Genomic DNA, 19,054 nt, shown 5'->3' with positions numbered 1-19,054 from the left:
CAATTCTCCCCTCTGAGCATGCAATCTAGCAAGCGATGCCTATGAGGCAAGTGAGCAAGGTATCCAGCACAATGTATTCCTCTGCTATCATACTCTCTATACTGCTTGTTAAGCATTTGTAGCCCTGGAACCCATAATCAAAAATTACTCAGAAATAAGAACTGCAGTCAAGAGTCCTATAAGACAAAGTGAAGGGCTTATTTGTGAATAGATCTGATTATGGTGAGGCATACCACCCTATCATTTCCTGTCAACACACTTGCTGGAACCATGTTCTTTGAAGCATTGGTCCCAGCCATTCAGAAAACATTAACATCTTTTAATTACGGACTAGTGCCCCCAGCACAAAATTCCGTCAAGACCCCTAAATAAGAAAACTTCACAGAACAAAAAAGCACATTAGCCGCTTGCAGGAAAAAAAACAGCTGGCATGAGCCGACCTAAATATTTCCCCCCCCCCCTCTCTCTCACACACACACAAATTATAATCCTATGGGATCCTTTGCCTGCACTTAAGATTGTCTAATATACGACAACTATTTAAATCCACACTTATAACAATACTTTTATGCTTTGATTCGTGACCTATTTTTCTTCATAAGCTCATTTACATCCTGCCCCCCACTCCCCATTCTGCAAAAAGTCCTCAGCAGGCCTTTATCCAATATGGGTCTGCCAGTTTCAGTGAGGCTGCTCCTTCACGTTCCTTCAGACAATAGAAGTGGAAGAGTTCCTCGCTTGTGTTATGAAAGATTGGCTAAGAAAGAAACAGAATATTGGCCTGCAAACACAGAAATGAAGTCCAGATGAGGACACAGATGGGAAATCACAAGGAGCTCCATGTTAGCGGCTTTGTGTTTTCTAAAGAAAGAGGATAAACTGTAACAATGAAATAAAATAATCAAGGATGTGGGACTTTACAAAGTACCAGAAATAATTCCGCAGACATAACAATTTCCCTGGTGGAGTTCAATTGCTATGTATTGTGTGTGTGTGTGTGTGTGTGTGTGAGAGAGAGAGAGAGAGAGAGAGGGAGGGAGGGAGGGAGGGAGGGAGGGAGGGAGGGAGAGAGAGAGAGAGTTCCTAACTCTTTGCTGTTTGGTGCAATAAACTGTTAACATAGAAGGCATGAGGAGGAGCAATGGCATTTATCATGTTTTATTTGAATCTGGCCATTTTGTATGTGATGAAAAGGGCGCCCATGTTCCATCTCTGTCCCTTTCTTTGCCCAAATTTCCCACAGGCTGGGAAAACCAACTGGAGAGCTCCCCCTTCCATTGGGGAGGAAGAAAATCCCCCCCCCAATCCAGTCAGTCTGGGACAGACTGCTGATTTCTTTGAGCCTGGCAAGCTCTTTTTTCCCTGACCTCCCCTTTCTCATTAGACAGCTCCCAGCTTGCTGCCCAGAACCACACACCATGAAATGATCACTCCATAGCTAAAGGACGAATGCCAAGGCCACCCAACGTTCCTCCTAGGGCTGCTAGAAGAAGGCAGGCCGTTAGGCTTCTGAGGCATCATTAAATGAGATCAAGAGCATGTTCTGCAACAGGTGGAAGCAGAGGGCAGGAAATAAATTCCCCAGCAGGACGGGGGCTCTCCCGCCTCCTTGGGTAGAGGGGAAGAGCCGGGCAGGCCATAAATTCCCTTGCACTGACAGTGATCTGATGCTCCAACAGAAGGAACAAACCCAGGCACGTTCCCAGGGGGCAGGAGGCCACCGCACCTTCATTGAAACAGGACAGGCAGTATGAAATATGGCTGGCAGCCCCACAGGATTCTTCTCTCCTGCTGGCCCTTGGTTAACAGTGAAAGACAACAAATGCTAAGTGGCAGCCTACTTGTTTGTAGTTGGGTTATCAGACATCGTAGAATTTTTAATTTTTCAGTAGCCAATAGAAGGTATTAGGTGTATCAGAACCTCAAAGAGTTGCTGAATTAATTTTTTTTTTTTTGCTTTTATTCTCTGAAGTAAGGTGGCCAAATTTCACCTCTCGTGTCAGACTGCATGGGACAACCATCTTTTTGAAATCCACCCTGTGGAGATTGACAAATTACCTCGCTTCAGGCAGTTAATTAGAGCATCCATCAGGCAAAAAAAGTTTAGCGTAGCTTTTCAACTGCGATGTGGCTTTTATTTCATAGGCTTGTTTGATTATTATTTTTTAAAGTAAAAATGTGTGCATCCATAAACATTATCCTCTTCTATATTCACATCCAGAAGTGGAATAGTCGGGAGTTGGTTTTTTTCCCCACCTTATATTGTACAGTTTGAGAACTCGTTTGACAGATAAGGAATCCAGATTCATTTTAAATGTATAAGGTGCACACTACACTTGCATATGTGGGCATGCGTGATATGGAAATTAATAGATATTTCAGTAGTTTATTTCCATTCACCACACATGCCTCAGCTTTTTCCAAGTGTGCATTATTGCATATTGACCCAGCTTGATGTAGTGGTTAAGAGACCAGGCTAGAAACTGGGAGTTCTAGTTTTGTCTTAAGCACAAAGCCAGTTGAGTGACTTTGGGTCGGACACTCTCTCTCAACACTGGGAAACATGTAAGTGGTGAACCATTTCTAAAATCTTGCCAAGAAAACTGAAGAAATTGACCAGGCAATTGTCAGAATTCAAGACTGACTCAATGACTCACATACACATACACACACACACACAGACACACATCACCAGATATTAAAAACCCAAAACATAACAATTATACAGTATAAGATACAGTATATAGATGGAACATGAACTGAAAAATATCAGCTGGATTATCTGCTTTGAGATTTGAGAGATTTCAAAATATAAGAAATTGCCATATGAAAATCTGATTTATTTTCTTCATGGATTTTGTTCTTATTACACCATAGTCTGATGCAGTTTTATTGAAGATATTAGAAAACAACTATGAACTGATATACCATGCAATATGTGTGTTATAACACTGTACAGCAAAGGCTGGATTTTATTATTTATCTACAATTCCCCAGTGCAAAATTGATTCCAAATAAGCTGCCTAGATTTTTGTAGGAAGCCAGCAAGGGAGCAGGACCACAAAGAAACTTCTAATTATTTTGTCCTCCAGATATGAGGCTCGGGTATACAGTCATTGAGCATAGCAGTTTCATTCAGTACTATGTAGATTGAGAATACATGTTAAGTTACTATGTCTTGGGCTGAAAGATAGTAGAGGAGGATTCTGTACCACTGCAATTTCTTTTTCAAACCGCAAATGTTTTTCTGCACAATGTACTCATTCAGTCCAAGTCAGAGAGAAACAAAAAAAAAAAAATCTCTTTACCCCAAAATAGCTTTCGCTGGATAGAAGCTATAGTTGAGTCACTCCTTCTGGGATTCATTAAAACATGCAAACTCCCTTACTCTGCACAGAGTTACTCTCTGTGTTTCCTTGCAAACCGGGTTTGGATTCTTAAACCATCTTATTTGACACACTGTTTGCCGAGGGAGAGGCCCCGATAGATAGACTAATGCTATTCTCATACAGGTCTAGGATCCGGACACAAGTTTTAACAAGATTTACTAGTACAAAAATTTACTAGGCATTCTGGTCTGATGATTTATTTAAAGCATTGGTAAATGGACTTTTCACATAAGGTAGGTACACAATAATAAACATGGGCATCCAATTAAAACTAATGTCAACACATATAAAGCACATTAAAATAGTTTAAAAATAGCAAGAAGGCAGCTATAGACTATAGCAGTAAAACCTGAAAAAGGAGTTAGGGCAGAAGTAAAAGCACAGTTGTATGTATTATCTTTGCATATGGACATTCCTGGCTGAAATCACTGGAAATTAAAGCCTTCTTTTACACATTACCTTTTGAACCCCTAAGTCACAGGCTCTCAGCATTTCCAAATACGATTGGGGAAAATACCTGTTTTGAAATCCTGGACAACAGTCATTGGTCAGAACCCTCCATACCAAGGTAGATGGGCAAAGATCTGGATTGGACAGCATCTTATTTACATGCTGCCAGGTTGCAACAACAACTGGTAAGTCCATTTTCTTTAATCTGGTGCCCTCCAGATGTCTGGAACCACAAGAAATGGCAGTGCTATTTGAGAAGGATGAAAACTGTAATTCACCACATCTGACGAATACTGGGTGGTGGAAGGCCATGGTAAAATCAACTTTCATGCTCATGGATGCCATTTCTATTGGATATGTTAGTTGTATTTCTGTTTAAACATCACAACAATGCACTCCTTTTTATTTACTTCTGATCTTATTACATTTGGTCTGTACACCAACATACGTCAGTCCCCCTGCTAAAATACCTACCAGCTTTATAATATTTTTACTTGCTAACCTGTAAACATGCATGCTGCAGCAATTTAAGTTGCCACAAATAATTTACCAAACCTAGTACTGCGGATGCTATCTTCCCCTGACAAACAGTGCTCTCAATATTAGGAGGCAATTGATTTGTTTGTTGCAGGGGGAGGGATTATCTAACTTCCTCTGGTGTAGATACTCATAGCATCCTCTCATCTTCTGTCTTGGAGGGGCTGGCAAGGGTAGTTACATATTGAACAATGAATTTAATGCACAGCTCAATAGCTATAAATCTAAAGCACTGTAATGGACATTATTGTATAATTCTTCATTTTGGGATTTTAAATAGCACAATTTCCTTGACCTTGTAATTATCTACTTTTTTAAAAAAAATGCTTTTTAACATATTATGCAAACACATCATTGTTATACTGCTGTGATACTTGAACCTTACTGTTCAAAATTAAATAAGGAAAAAGAAAAGCTTTTCTGGTGATGTTACTTTTAACATTCCAAATCTGTATTTTGTTTCTTTATATTTCATGGGTAGTAATAGCCAATCATGTTTAAGTTGACAAACAGCTAGCTAAATACATGTGGTTTTAAAAATACATATTTTTTTTCAAATGCCTGCTTAGCAGACTGTTGCTCTTCTCACCCCCAGTGCAAAGTTTTCACTTTAGTCTGGAGGGAACACAACAAAATGAAAATAAATAAAGGATGAACTTTCCAGGACAAAATAGAAAATCAGTGGCAATTCCACTTGTAGTTGACTGGTAGTAAAAAATAAATAAATATTGTAGATGGCATCCCACTGGAAACAGACTGAAACTGGGGTTAAATTGCTCCCAATTGAAAAGATTGCAGCATTACTGATCAAAAGGCCATGTTCTTGTCATGTTCTTAATAGAGTTTGGCTGTTTTGGTCAAGAAGTGGTAGAAAGATACCAGGAGAGTTATAAATATGAAACATTCTGTGAATTTCTGGTAAAGTCCATTAATGAAGACTTGCATGGCTGCAGTCATGGACCCTGAATTTGGGAAATTGGTTTCTAAATACTTTGTGTTATCCATTGAAAATGGCAAACCAGGTACTAAGATAATATATAAGACTGCTAAGAAGAACAGAAAAGGTATCGTGAGATTCTTCTAGAATCCATGAAAAAAATATTTTCATTTCATTGTCCATTCCAGACAGGATTCATACATGACTGATTCCACAAATACACCATGTATTAATTATTGTTTACTGTATAGCTTACACTATACGCAATGCCATAATCCATGGTTTACAAACTGTGATGATGGTTGCAGTTTATTTTGCTGCTGCTATTGCAAAAATTATGAAGATAACGTCAATTTACATTCCACTTTTCTGCCTCATAAGTAAACTCTACTGGGTTGGTTCACATAACACATTAATCCAAAACAAAACAAAAAAAGGGAATGGTTTAATGGGAAGTCTGAAAAGAGTCAACTCTGTTTCCTAGCAAAATGATATTCAACCAGTCATGTCATTGGCACTTAGCTAGTATGACTGATGAGCAAGGGTAACTGGATTTGAAGTGCATAATGTTTGGAGAAGAATTAGAAAAGGTGCTTTAATACCTGTTGAGGCTAGTGATCTTATTAATATCAACTAATCTGTCTTTCAGTTCAGGAACTATAAGGGAGGAGAGCTTGTGGCTTAGAGGCTAATACAACTGCCTAACATGTAAAAACAGCCCAGGTTCAAATCCCAGGAAGCGTATGGCTAGCTGATGAGAGCTAAATAGATCTATACTAATCTCTCTTTATTTATTTATCAGCACAAATGCAACACATACATATATACACATACATATACACACACGTACATAAAATATACGTTGCCCATTTGGTGAGATGAGCAACTATACAAATTTTTTAACTAAATACACTCATCCAAACTAGAAACCACACAGCCCACAAAATTAGCTTGTCTATGGTTGCCACAGAAAAGAATAGCAGAGTTAGGCTCAACAATTTTGACTCACTTTCAAGCCTCCTGCTTGAAGTTCTCTCTCCAAGGATTATAAAACCTGTCTTAGACTACCAAATTGTATTCTCACTCAAGGCCTTGAACAACTGCGGACTCCAAAATCAATGAATGCTCTATACTCCTGTGTGCTGGCAGTAGGCTTTGGGGCCCATAAGTAAAGGAAGAAAGAGAAACACATATTGAAACTCCACACAGAAAAATCAGGGAAAAAATCCTCCCACCACTACATTAGTAAACAGTTAGGCTGACAGTCCAGATCACTCAGCTTTAGTAATCTGGCCCAGTGAAACAACTGAAATAGGAGGAATGTAGGCCTCTCCACCAAATATATTACTTGATGGAAGTCCACTTAAAGAACCCCATGCCTGAATCTTACTACCGCAGTAGTAGTAAGAATTGCAGAGCAAAGAGTTTTAATTAATTCTCTTAGCAAGACAGGCACAGGGCGAGTCTTCATCTGGAAAATCTGTATTATAAAAAATCGCTGCCAGTATCTTATTGTTCTCCCCCCCCCCGCCCCCATTTATTTAACCCCCTTCATTTCAAAGTCCTGAACTGCTAGATTGCACCATGAATTCCTTTCCCTCGACACTCATTCATGCTCCACCAGAATTCCTCATCTATAACACTGTCACTCAAACTCCCAGTTCCAGCCCGCCCAGCTGAATGGGGAAGAGAGAAGGCCTTGTTTATCAGAAGTATCAGAAACCACACTCCAGCTTACATGAGCCTCCTTCAAGCTGTTGTCAGGCCAAGCTCTTATCAGGCCTGTTATTTCCTGGACAGCACCACATTTTAGCCTAAACTTAATCCTCTCCAAATAGCTTCTGTACACACCATCAGCAGCCTGGAGGAACCAGGCAGGAATAGCAAAGAAAAGAAGAGAACTCTCTGCCCGGTTTATCTATCTCTGTGTGTTTATAAACTATTCAGCATCCCCCATGGGACATAGGGATCAACAAATGCCTTAATGGACTAGGAAGGAAATACATCTGAAAATAGACACTGACCAGTAGGGTCCAGAGAATGTGGGCCCCTGGAAGATTTGACATCTCCAGAGGCAGTATCGTTTCAGAAAAAGCTGCAACAATTTCAGTTGTGACTTCGAGTTCTCCAACCATGATTAGTCCCTTCTTCAAGGGTGTACTTGAAGAGACTCTACTTCAAATCAACAAAATGATACACTGAGTCCTCAAACTCAACGCTGAAACTCTCTGGTTTGAGTGTAATTTTGCTATGCTAGTTAGAATTTCCCCAGGCTTTCTATGTATGTGTTTTGATATAAGCAAATTTTGGTTTGATCTTGAATGGTCTGGATAGCTGATTGTAGGCTGTAGTATTCAAACCAATTTTTAGACTTATTTTGTTTTGGGGAGACCCACTGCTGACTTTTAATTGTTTTCTCTGTTTATAGTTTTTGAATATCTGATTTGATATTACTATAATTGTGTGGATATCATTAATTTGATATGTCTGTAAAAATAATTTTACAGATGGATAGCAGGACAATATTGCCAATAAACTATAGCTTGAGATTTATTTTTAAAAGCACAGCCCTGCCTGATATGGTGTTTTATCCCTCCTATCCTATAACAACCAATTAGAGAAACAAAAGAGTATGAAAGCCAATCATGCATAGCTATTTGTTGTCCTCAAAATATAAGTATTCTTCGGAAGGAGGAGCAGGAGATGTTCAGCAATTCCCAAAAGAAACAAGGATGAGAAACTCTCTGGATTATTCCACTTATGGAGGCCAAATTTTCCCATCTCTACACAAAGGTGATTCCAAGATACATTATCTGAAGTGCACAGCTCCACACATTAAAAAAAAAAAAAAAAGATACAATTCCCATTTCTCCATTCAGTTTCCCAACTCTATATAAAGAAATATAATAATTGCAGGAAGGTTTACAAACCCATTTTTTTTAAAAAATTCAAAAAATTAAATCAGAGGTTCCCAAATAGTGGGATTGGAAGGCCTGGGGATCATAAGCACCTTAGCAATAGCAGTTAGACTTTTATACCGCTTCATAGGGCTTTCAGCCCTTTCTAAGCGGTTTACAGAGTCAGCATATCGCCCCCACAGTCTGGGTCCTCATTTCACCCACCTCGGAAGGATGGAAGGCTGAGTCAACCTTGAGCCCGTGAGATTAGAACCGCTGAACTGCAGATAACAGTCAGCTGAAGTGGCCTGCAGTGCTGCACCCTAACCATTGCGCCACCTCGGCTGGTTAGTGATTTGTCTAAGAAACCTGATCAGCTTTTCAGGGGAGTAAGGTTGTCAAAACCTATTCTTGCCTTTGCTCCTTATTTTGCCTGCACAAATCTCGGTGTCAGGCTGCAGTGCTACAAAGTCTGAGATGTATGATCACAGATTCAAATTTAATTTTTAAAAGAAAATGGTTAAATAATTAATTCTGTTCATAGCGGAAGTGTCTCATAAATTCATGCATCATTTCCGAATGCAATTACTCAACTCAACAACTAATTTCCACCAACACTGTCAAATAATTTAGTAAGACTGTATTACTATTATTCTTCTCTTCCTTACTAGTATCTATCTCTTCCAACTTACTACTATAACCATGTTGCTTGTATCTTTCAATTTATATTGTTTTTATGTTTCCTAATGCAATTTGATACCTTATTAGTAACCTTGACTATTTTAAGTTTTGTATCTTTTTATTCTTGATGAATGTATTTTATTCTCCTTATGAACACTGAGAGCATATACACCAAAGACAAATTCCTTGTGTGTCCAATCACACTTGGCCAATAAAGAATTCTATCATGGTATCACAAAGTTAGTGAATCGCAGATTAAAGAGTTTAACCCAATTCTGGTGTCCAGGGCAGTGTGTCCATGCGGGTGCTTTTTCCCAAACAACAATAGAGAAGCATTTTACCACCACATTCCAGATTTTTTTTAAAAAAAAATTACCTTAGTTGCCTAAGTGTTCTTGATGGTCTCCCAAGTTAGCTTTTTAAGAAAGTCAAGTCAGCTCAATGCTGCCACATAACTGGCAAAAAAGATCTGAACCATTTTTTCAATCATTTTAGTCAGAATAGGTAAATGGTAGCGCACATCTAAAGGCCTTGTAAAATAGATCTAAAGAGAAATGTTTATCTGCCAGATAACTAGATGTTTGATGAGATGGGCTTACACCATCAATGAGCAACTTGTATACTTTGGCTTAGCAGTTAAGATGCTGTGCTTGTTGACCAGAGGGTTGGCAGTTTGAGACCTAAGTATTGTGGGACGGGGTGAGCTCCCGTTACCTGCCCCAACTCCTGCTCAGCTAGCAGTTCTAAAACATGCAAATGTGAGTAGATAAATAGGTACCACTTTGATGGGAAGATAACAGCATTTGGTGCAGCTCAGTGTATAGTCATGCTGGCCACATGATGACAGAAAAGTCTTCAGTGCTGGCTCCCTCAGCTAGGAAACAGAAATTAGCCCCACCATCTAGAGTTGAACCTTCCAACGACCTTCCTTCAGTACATTGTGGCTTTAAAATATTCTATTTTTCCATTTTTATTTTTTCCCCTCATTTATGAAAACTAGATTGCTGAAGATTGGTTCTATTGCTAAAACACTTTTAAAATAAAAAAATAAGAAATTTATTCTTATTTTCAAAATTTCTCTCAATACATAAAATATACAAACAACCCTAGGATGCTGCAACAAGACGCAGCATCAAAGGAAATCACGATTCTCCATTTGCCTTGCTCCTTCAAAGGGATCTCATCTTATATAATATTTGCTGTCATATTTGCAGTTGTATGTGACATCAGTTCTGCTATAATATGAAATCTTGAAGGTGGACCTAAACTGATTTCAGTTGCTAGAGTTAAGATTTTAAATCTCTATTCTTTTACTTTTAAGCTGATAGGTTTCCTTTTCGACATGTGTTTCAGATTACCATTTGGTATGTAGCTATGAGTTTATACCATATTATAGGCAAGATATCATTAGTTATGATTTTAAAACCCTCTAAGCTATTGTTCAAAAATATATTCACATACATAGCCAATGCTGAAAATGTAACTTGTGCTGCTTTCAGAGTGCTGTTTATACAGTATATGTAAGGCCTATACATTGAGAAGAACAGCAACAAATCAAACCGCATGTTTGATTCTGAATTAAGAAATTAGATAACATTAAGAAATGGTTTCATATCTTACTGGGCTCTAATCTGCAGGACAAAGCACAGGCAAAGGATAGGATAAGTTAGGATAGGATAGGATAGGATAGGATAGGATAGGATAGGATAGGATAGGATAGGAGAGGAGAAGAGAAGAGAAGAGAAGAGAAGAGAAGAGATTTTATTGGCCACGTATGATTAGACACACAAGGAATTTGTTTCCAGTGCAGAAGCTCTCAGTGTACATGCAAAACAACGAAGTAATCATAATAACAAAGGATAATAATCACAACAACAACACCATTAGAGTTAGTGAAACAGATGAGATTGATAAAAGTAATATATAGTCATACTACATGGATAATATACTTAAGACATGATAGAACTGTGGAAATTAAGTGTTCAGCAGAGTGATGGCACCAGGAAAATAAAAGAACTGTCTGTGTCTAGTTGATTTGGCATGCAGTGCTCTGTAGCTGCATCCTGGGGGGAGAAGTTGAAACCGTTTGTTTCAACTATTAATTATTATTAATAACTAGTAAGTATTAATCTGGGTAGGATCCCTCTCAAAAGATATTTGCACAGGCACTTGCACTCTATAATGGATGCTGAACATGCTTTCAGAGAGATAAAGTAATTTACTCCTCTTCTGGACTAAAACATGCCAAAGATCAAAAATAGGCAGTACTAGAGCAGTATCCTGTATTCACAGAGTATCTCTGCAGTCCTGAATATGCAGCTTGGGGTAGTTATCTGGTGCCACTATCTTATCTTGCCACTGACCCACCCATAAGGAGACAGGAAAATGAAACAAGTCAGGCTACTCAATAGTCTCCACGGGCATGAATGGCAGCTGCTCAGCACTTTTAGCCTCAGACTGTGTCCAGCATCAACCCAGGCAGGGGCCATCTGCTCCCTCCAACTCAGAGTCCCTGCTTCTGCTCCTCCACAAATGCCAGCTAGCTCAGTTTGAGGAGGGGTCGGTGGAGGGCTTTAAAAGACTAAATTACTGAAATTGAGGAAATTCCTACCCTCTTCTTGGTGGAGCTTCAAACAAGCCATTTATAACCAGCCGTAAAATGTTTGCAGCTGGGGTGCTATATAAGCCATTTGTCTTAGCAATGGCATTCCTGATGCTGCCGAGTATGTCCCACACTTGGAAATATATGTTCCCTCAGAAATACCCAAAGGTCCACAGAGGACTGGCTCTCTTGTTAGGTAAAGGGAGAGAACAAGAAGGAAGACTTCCTGAATTGGATAAAGATGCCTTCAAAGCAACTCACCACCTGCCGAAATGATAGGGGCTCAATTACAAGGGTTGATTCTAATGAAGATTCCCTCAGGCAGACAACATGGGCACATGCACAGGTTGCAAAACCTTTGTAGTTTTATTAAAATGAATATGAATTCATATCCTATAAATAATAAAACCATAAAACCATAAAACCATTTGCTGGGGGTTTCTTCAGAAATATTTTTTTTCATTCTAGTCAGATTTCCCGGTGGTCTCCCAACCAAATATTATCTAGATCCAACTCTGCTTAGTTTTTCAGGATCAGCCAGGGTTGACTGGGGCTCTAATCTCTTGAGGCCTTGTGTTATTTCCCTCAAGTCAAGCTAACCCCTGGTGATTATGTAGAACATCTATATGGTTTTCTATGTTTTGTCACTGTCACTTGCCGGAATTTTTTGATGTAAATTTCCTTAGTTGACAGCTCTGGGATTTCTGGATGGCCCATCTAAATCTATATACAATCATACCCATGGTACTATCCTCAGAGATTAGTCACCATCCCCCCAGATCCTCTGAAGCCGTTTATTTGACCTGATTTTCAGCAATCAAGTTCTAATGTTTCAAGCAAAATGATCCTATAAAGTTCAGTGAAGTTACTAGCCCTTGTTGTATATTTGAATTTATTCAGCTGCTTTACCATTCATACATAAATTGTAGCACATCATCAACCCAGAAGGGACCTATGTAATCAACACTCTTCAATTTATAATAGATATTCTGTCCAAGGGCATTGCTTATTTGTAAGCATGTATACTGCACTTATGATAAGTTAATTTGTGATTGCTGATGTTTATTAAAGCAGCTACAACTTTATCCTGATTACTCCCTGAATTCCAACTTCACTGCAAAACAAAATGCCAAAATTTTGTAAACCTGATCAATAAAAATAAATAAAAGGCAGATGGAAACATCGTACTAGAAATGTGTTCACGAAAACATAAGAGCTGAGGCAGAGGTGCACTGCTTTCAGTCTGCAGCAAAGTCTAAAGAAAAAAAAATGTCCATGTCACAATGCTGGTTAGCAAAGACAATGTTGGTGACATCACAATACTCTGATGCATATGTACTTGTAGCTGCTGTGGGAGTCATCATCAGAGGCATTATTGTGTCATACAGTTCCAGCTGACCTGAAACTATTAGGAAACTTTTTTTTCTACATTGTATTTACATCACCATCTTACCGCTATTGTTAGTTCATGTGCACTCTTTCACACTAAAGAGGAATTATGAGTCCTTGGGGAAAGAAACCCACTCTGTTTTATGCTCTGAAAAGTGGTATGAATTGTAGGCATAAGCCATAAATCAGCTTTCCTCAATTTATTGTCCTCTTGATGTATTGGAACAAAGCAGACAATCCATGGCTAAAGGCTAAGGATTAGGGAAGTTGTAGTCCTAGTTTACCTGGAGGGCAACAGCTTGAAGAGATAGTATCTAAATACCATATACTAGTTCATACAGGCCACCAGAAGGAAAGCATTGTAATTTATAAGGAGGCACCCCAATTAAAGTTTACCCCAAATTAAAGTTTACCCCCAAAGTATGGCCATGAAATGTAAAGCTATAAAAAATATACATCTACCCTGCTCATGCCCAGAGGCACTCCCTATTACTGAAGTCTGGTTAGTTGGAAAAGGAGAATTATTATTGGTATGCATTTTCAAATGATCTCAGACAAGCCTTTCTCCCACTCAAACCTTTCTACACTAATGAAATTGCGGTTTCCCTGCCTTGTCAGTAACAGCAACAGTTGTAACAGAGTTGGAAGGGACCTTTGAAATCATCTAGTCCAACCCCATTCTCGCATTAGTCTCGGTGGTTCAGTGGCTAGAGTGAAGTGCAGGCTACTTCTGCTGTCTGCCTGCAGTTCAAATCTCACCAGGCTCAAGGTTGACTCAGTCTTCCATCCTTCCGAGGTGGGTAAAATGAGGACCCAGATTGTTGGGGGCAATATGCTGACTCTGAAAACCGCTTAGAGGGCTGTAAAGCAGTATATTAAGTCTAAGTGCTATTGCTATACTTTTTTGATAGACAGCTGTCCAGTCTCTCCTGAGACGACTCCAGTGATGTGGGGGAGGGGATCCACGATTTTCGAAGGCAATTTGTCCAACTACTATTTCCCCTCTCGTCTTAGGGGAAGCATAGTCTTGCTCCTCCAACGCTCCGGGCTAAAGCCGAGATTCTCCCAAGAAGCGTTTTGATTTGCAGCAAGCCAGCGAAAGAGTTAAAGCGCCACATTTCCCAGCCAGCGCTCAGGCAGCCCGGGCGGGGTGGGGCCGCTCCAAATGAAACCGCTTTGAAAGCGAGCTAAGAGGGAGCGAGCGCGAACTCCCATCGGGCGGCGGGGGAGGGAGGGAGGGAGGGAAAGAAGGAACTCAACACTCAAAAACTCCATCCCCAGGTATTCCCCTGCGACGCGGCTGCGAGCCTGCACCCGCTGGGCGTGTGTGTGTGTATAAATATACATCTAAGACTTTTGCTTTTCCATGTTGTAAACACCCGCGATGGGTGCCAAGAAAAGAGAGAAGAGCGGGGGGGGGGGGGCAAGGAGGGAAGCGATTTGGCAGCTGCTCAAAGAGGAAAAAGGGAGCGCAGGAGGATCCGCTGGGGACACCCTTGGGTGTTTGACAGATCTCTCCGACACAGCCGCCTCCACTTCCAGATTCTCCGGAGCGTCTGAAAATAAAGGCACCGCTTCGTCTAATCCGCCTCCCCCTGCCCCCACCCCCCCAACCCCCTGACTGGTCTGCCCGTTTTGGGATCTGGTTGCATCTGATCTGGTGGAATGGAAGGCGAATTTCAAGATTCTTGGCGCGCGCATTTTATCACAACTCCCCACCCCCCACCCCAAAAAAAGGAGGGGACGAAAGTTAAAATCAGTCCACAGCTGTCTGGCTTTTAAAGGATGAGCATCACCTCCTGTTCCTCTCCAACTTTCAAATTAAACATAGTCTCTCTCAGATATTCATTCTCCTATACTTTCTGTACACACACGCGCATACTCAGGCCTTTTATAAAAAAGAGAGAAAGAGAGAGAGACTGAAAAGGAACTTCAAAGTTTCCTCCTCATCTGGTGTTCATAACGAGCTTCCAAGTCAAGACAAAGAGCCACAAACTGGAGGTATTCCCCAGTTCCCGAGAAAGTGAACTCTCTCCCGAGATCAGAAGCGAAGAAAGGCGGCGGCTGCAAATGTTCCCAAAAGACAATCACGCATGTCCTCTTCCCATCAAAAGACCGAGGGTGGGGTGGGGGGGGGGCAGCGAGGGAATGGCTTGGTTCCTCGTATTATCCCTCTTCCCCGATGCCAGTATCCCCTCTTTTGCAACTCTGGAATTCCAAAGCAGGAAATCAAAAAAGTTGGAAAATTAGGTTCGAATCTACCACGCAATTCCGCCTACGCAGCAAACAGCGCCCCCTAGCAGGATGCCCCTCAGATCCACTCGTGCTCAAGGCCCACGAGAAATTTATTCTATGCCCGCTCTACATTTACAACCCCATCCGCATCGACCCTCTTCGGAAAACGAACCCATCGCCTCGATCCATACCCTCCCCCCCCCACTCCCCCACATATACGACCAGCATTAATGCCGATCGGCGACAATCCACCTACATTGTAGACTGGCCGGTTGGGGCCACCCGAAGGGATCCAAGCCCAAGGCAAACGGACTGATGCTCGATTTCCGCAGCATGCAAGCGCTCCGGTTAGTAACATCGTAGAGCTGCCGCGGCGTGACGGCGAATGCCTCCATGCAGTCGTACATCTTTCCCCTCCGGAATCCGCTTCCAATGGAAATAGGCGAGGGAGAAGGAGGATAGGGTGGCGAAAATATGGATGGTGGTGATGTTGATGTTGATGATGATGATGATGATGATGATGATGATAGTGAGCTTGTGCTGGTGATCCAAGAAGAAAAGGAAATGTTCGCCTCCCTCCCGGAGAGGCGGCGGGAGGGGGGAAGAGGAGGAATAACACGGGCTGCTATCAAACGAGCCCGTTCGCGCTCACACGCCACTTTCTCGGCGTCCCGCGTGTAATACACGTCCCGCGTGAAGTTGGGAGCTGAGAAGTCCAGCCTTTCCGATCGCTCCAGCTTGCTCGCTGAAGAAGCTGTTACCTTGCCGCGAAAGCGGCTAAGGACTCCCCAATTGGTGGGTGTGGCTTGGGAGCGAAAGGGGCTGGACCCTGTGGGACGGATGCACAAAATCTGACTACACACAACAGTCACATACGGGGGCAAAACACGCCGAGCAGGACCTAGGAAACGCGCCCAAACAGTGATTTGGCAAGCGCGCAACAAGGAACAATAGGCAAACGCGCGCGCACACGTAGGCAGGGCTGTTGTTGGCCGTGTGAGTGTGGGTTTGGTTTAGTTTATTTTGTTTTTCCTCCTTTCTGTTGCCGCTTCTCTTTCCCAAGCCGCACCCACGATGGCACTCAGAATGCAGCAAGCAGAAGAGGATTGCGAAGTTTTGCAAACGTACCAGAGTTGATACGCGTATTTACGCGGAAGAGAGTTCGGCGGAATTGGGGGCTGAGTAAACACGCGTGCATTTTGGGAGGCCAGGCTGACAGATCGACCACAGAGGGAACACCGCATTTTTATAATCCGAAAGGAGATGGCCCTATCATTAGTCTGGAGTTCAGTAAACCTATAAAACAAACCGATTTGAGGATAAGGTAGAGATCTGAGGATTAAGTGAGGCATGATACAACCTGGCCTGACCTCCCAAATTAGCTCCCTATTTCCATTGTGCCTGGAAGGTGCTGCCGGCCCCCATGATGAAGGTTGAGTAACTTTGAAAGTTGATCCCAGGGAAGTTGTCACCCTGCTACAAATAGCTGCTTTTTCTAAGCCTGCCTCTGCCAGGAAAATGTAAAAGGGCTGAAAAAGGGCTCACACTTCTGTATTCACAGAGGGAGAATGGCTGAATAGAAGACACCAGCCTGCCCTGAAAGGTGAGAGGGAAAATAGGTACCTTTCCTTTATAATCCCCCTAAGAAGTTTGGCAAAAGTTATGAGCAGAGAATTAATATAGGAAACTCCACTAAAGTCCATATAGAATAAATACAAGGTAACCCATCAGCAACTCAAAATTGGGAATAGATGGTACAGGTAGTCCTTGACTCACTCACTCAACTCACTACATTTGAAGTTACAACGGCACTGAAAAAAAGTGACTTATTACCATTTTTCACACATGACTGTAGCAGCATTCCCATGATCACATGATCAAAATTCAACCGCTTGGCAACTGGTTCGTGTTTATGACGGGTGCAGTATCCCCAGCGATATGCGATCATCTTTTGCGACCTTCTGACAAGCAAAGTCAAGGGGGAGGCCAGATTCACTTAACAACCATGCTACTAACTTAACAACTGCAGTGATTCACTTAAGAACTAAAATGGCAAAATTAACTTAACAATTGTCTCACTTAGCAATAGAAATGTTGGGTTCCATTGTGGTTGTAAGTCAAGGACTAACTGTAATGGTCCTGGAATATTTTTGTAGGAAGGGGCTTTGGATCCATCCCATGGACAGCTGGAATCAACTTTCAATTAGGATTGTTGCAAGTAGGGTAACAGAGCATTCAGCAGAGTACTTGAAATGATGTTTATTCTGCTCATTGTGTCTTAATTATTATCATGGAGAACCCCAGAAGATAAATTCCTCATGGACAAATCACAGCATATAAAGCAGTTTCTTCTCTTCCCATGTCCATGTAGTTATGTGGAACAGGAATTTAGTTCTGAAACCCAACACTTTAATTTCAAAATCAAGGGATGGGATTTTGGAAAGCTACCCAAATAATTAGTCTTTTGTGCATATAAAAAATAAAAATAAACCAACTCTGAATTCAAAACATATCTTGCTGCTTTTGTACGCATAATTAGAATAGATAAAGAGATAAATAATTCCACATTGCAAAGGCATGTTTTATTCACTTAAAAAAAACCTTAGTGAGTACAATATCTGGGCACAGCAAAGGAATCTGAATTTAATTAATAGAACTAAAACAGTGTGATATTGATTTATGTGACTGCTACATTCCCATGTCACAGCATAGAGCAGATTCATTCTTTACCACATTCAGATGTACAGTCTTCCTCCCCCTCCCACTTCCCAGTCAGTCTCTCAAATCACTATAAGAAATTTTGTAGTGGAGCAGTATATATTCACAGAGCTATAAGCTGGCCATGTGGCAAGTGAACCAACTGGAGTAATCACTTTTTCACATGCAAAATCCCTTCTGGATCTAATTTGTTCCTACAAATGGGACCAGAGCTTAATATGCAGAAATCAACAAATGAAACATTTCAAAATGAGTGATTCTAGCATCCACCTATTGGTAGGTAATGCCTGCCTGTCACAGGTAACATTGTTGCCCTCAATAAAGCCATTTAGCTCTTTCCCCCCTGATTCACCCATTACGGACAATGTGGTTATAGGGAGAGTGATGCAATGGATAAGATGATGGACTAGAACTGAGGAGGATCGGATTCAACTCCATCCTCAGCAATGAAAAGTCATCAAGCCAATTAATCTCTCAGCCCAATGCACCACAAGGGATTCCTGTGAAGAAAATGGAACACCATGTACACTGCTTCTGGCTGCTGGAAGAAAGATAAAGAGATATAAAAAAATCTTTCAAAAATATTTGATAATGTCCCTCATCCAAGATTTCTCAGTAAGCCTAACAGTCATGGAAAAGAGGGAAGGATGTGGATAAGCTACTGGCTAAAGGTTAGAAAACAAGGAGTAGGAGTGAATGGACCTTGCTCAGGAAGGATGGACAGTGGATACTTCCTAGGATTGGTGCTTCTCAAGACATTTATAGATGATCTGGAACTGTGTGAGACTAGTGGAATAGTCATATTGGCTGGTGACATTCAATTGTTCAGAGTGGCAAAAATAATAAGGGACTGCAAAAAGCCCATCAGAGAAATGGGCATCAAAATGTCAGATGTCATATGACATGAGCATGTGTAAAGTAATGAACATTGGTGCCAAAAAATCCTTATATCAAGTACTGGGATCAGAGTTAGCAGTGACTGATGAAGAAAAAGACTTTGGAGGAATGATAAACAATTGACTGAAGGTGTGGGCACTCTTATATGTCCAGTTCCACGGAAAAGGCCAACAGCAAATTAAGAATGATAAGAAGTAGTATTGAAAAAGGGATGCCAATATTATAATGCTCTTGCATAAATCAACGGTGCAAGTACATCTGGAATATTGCATGCACTTCTGTCACTGTACCTCAAAGGGATATAATGGAGCTAGAAAAGGTT

At 41.1% G+C, this 19,054-nt stretch overlaps 1 protein-coding gene across 1 annotated transcript in view; it reads right to left on the bottom strand.

Annotated features, from left to right (window-relative positions):
* The window catches only part of RARG (retinoic acid receptor gamma), a 51,714-nt gene extending 35,788 nt beyond the window's left edge, over positions 1-15,926 (bottom strand). Inside the window, exon 1 of the mRNA XM_032210212.1 lies at positions 15,374-15,926. Coding sequence (XP_032066103.1) covers positions 15,374-15,524 — 151 coding nt within the window. The 5' untranslated portion in view covers positions 15,525-15,926. The remainder of the gene's footprint in view (positions 1-15,373) is intronic.
* Positions 15,927-19,054: the final 3,128 nt, after the last annotated feature.

Source organism: Thamnophis elegans, chromosome 2, assembly GCF_009769535.1.
Source record: "Thamnophis elegans isolate rThaEle1 chromosome 2, rThaEle1.pri, whole genome shotgun sequence".
NCBI classification, from domain to species: domain Eukaryota; kingdom Metazoa; phylum Chordata; class Lepidosauria; order Squamata; family Colubridae; genus Thamnophis; species Thamnophis elegans.
Note: the sequence above shows the minus strand (reverse complement) of the source record. Positions and strands in the feature narration are given on the sequence as shown.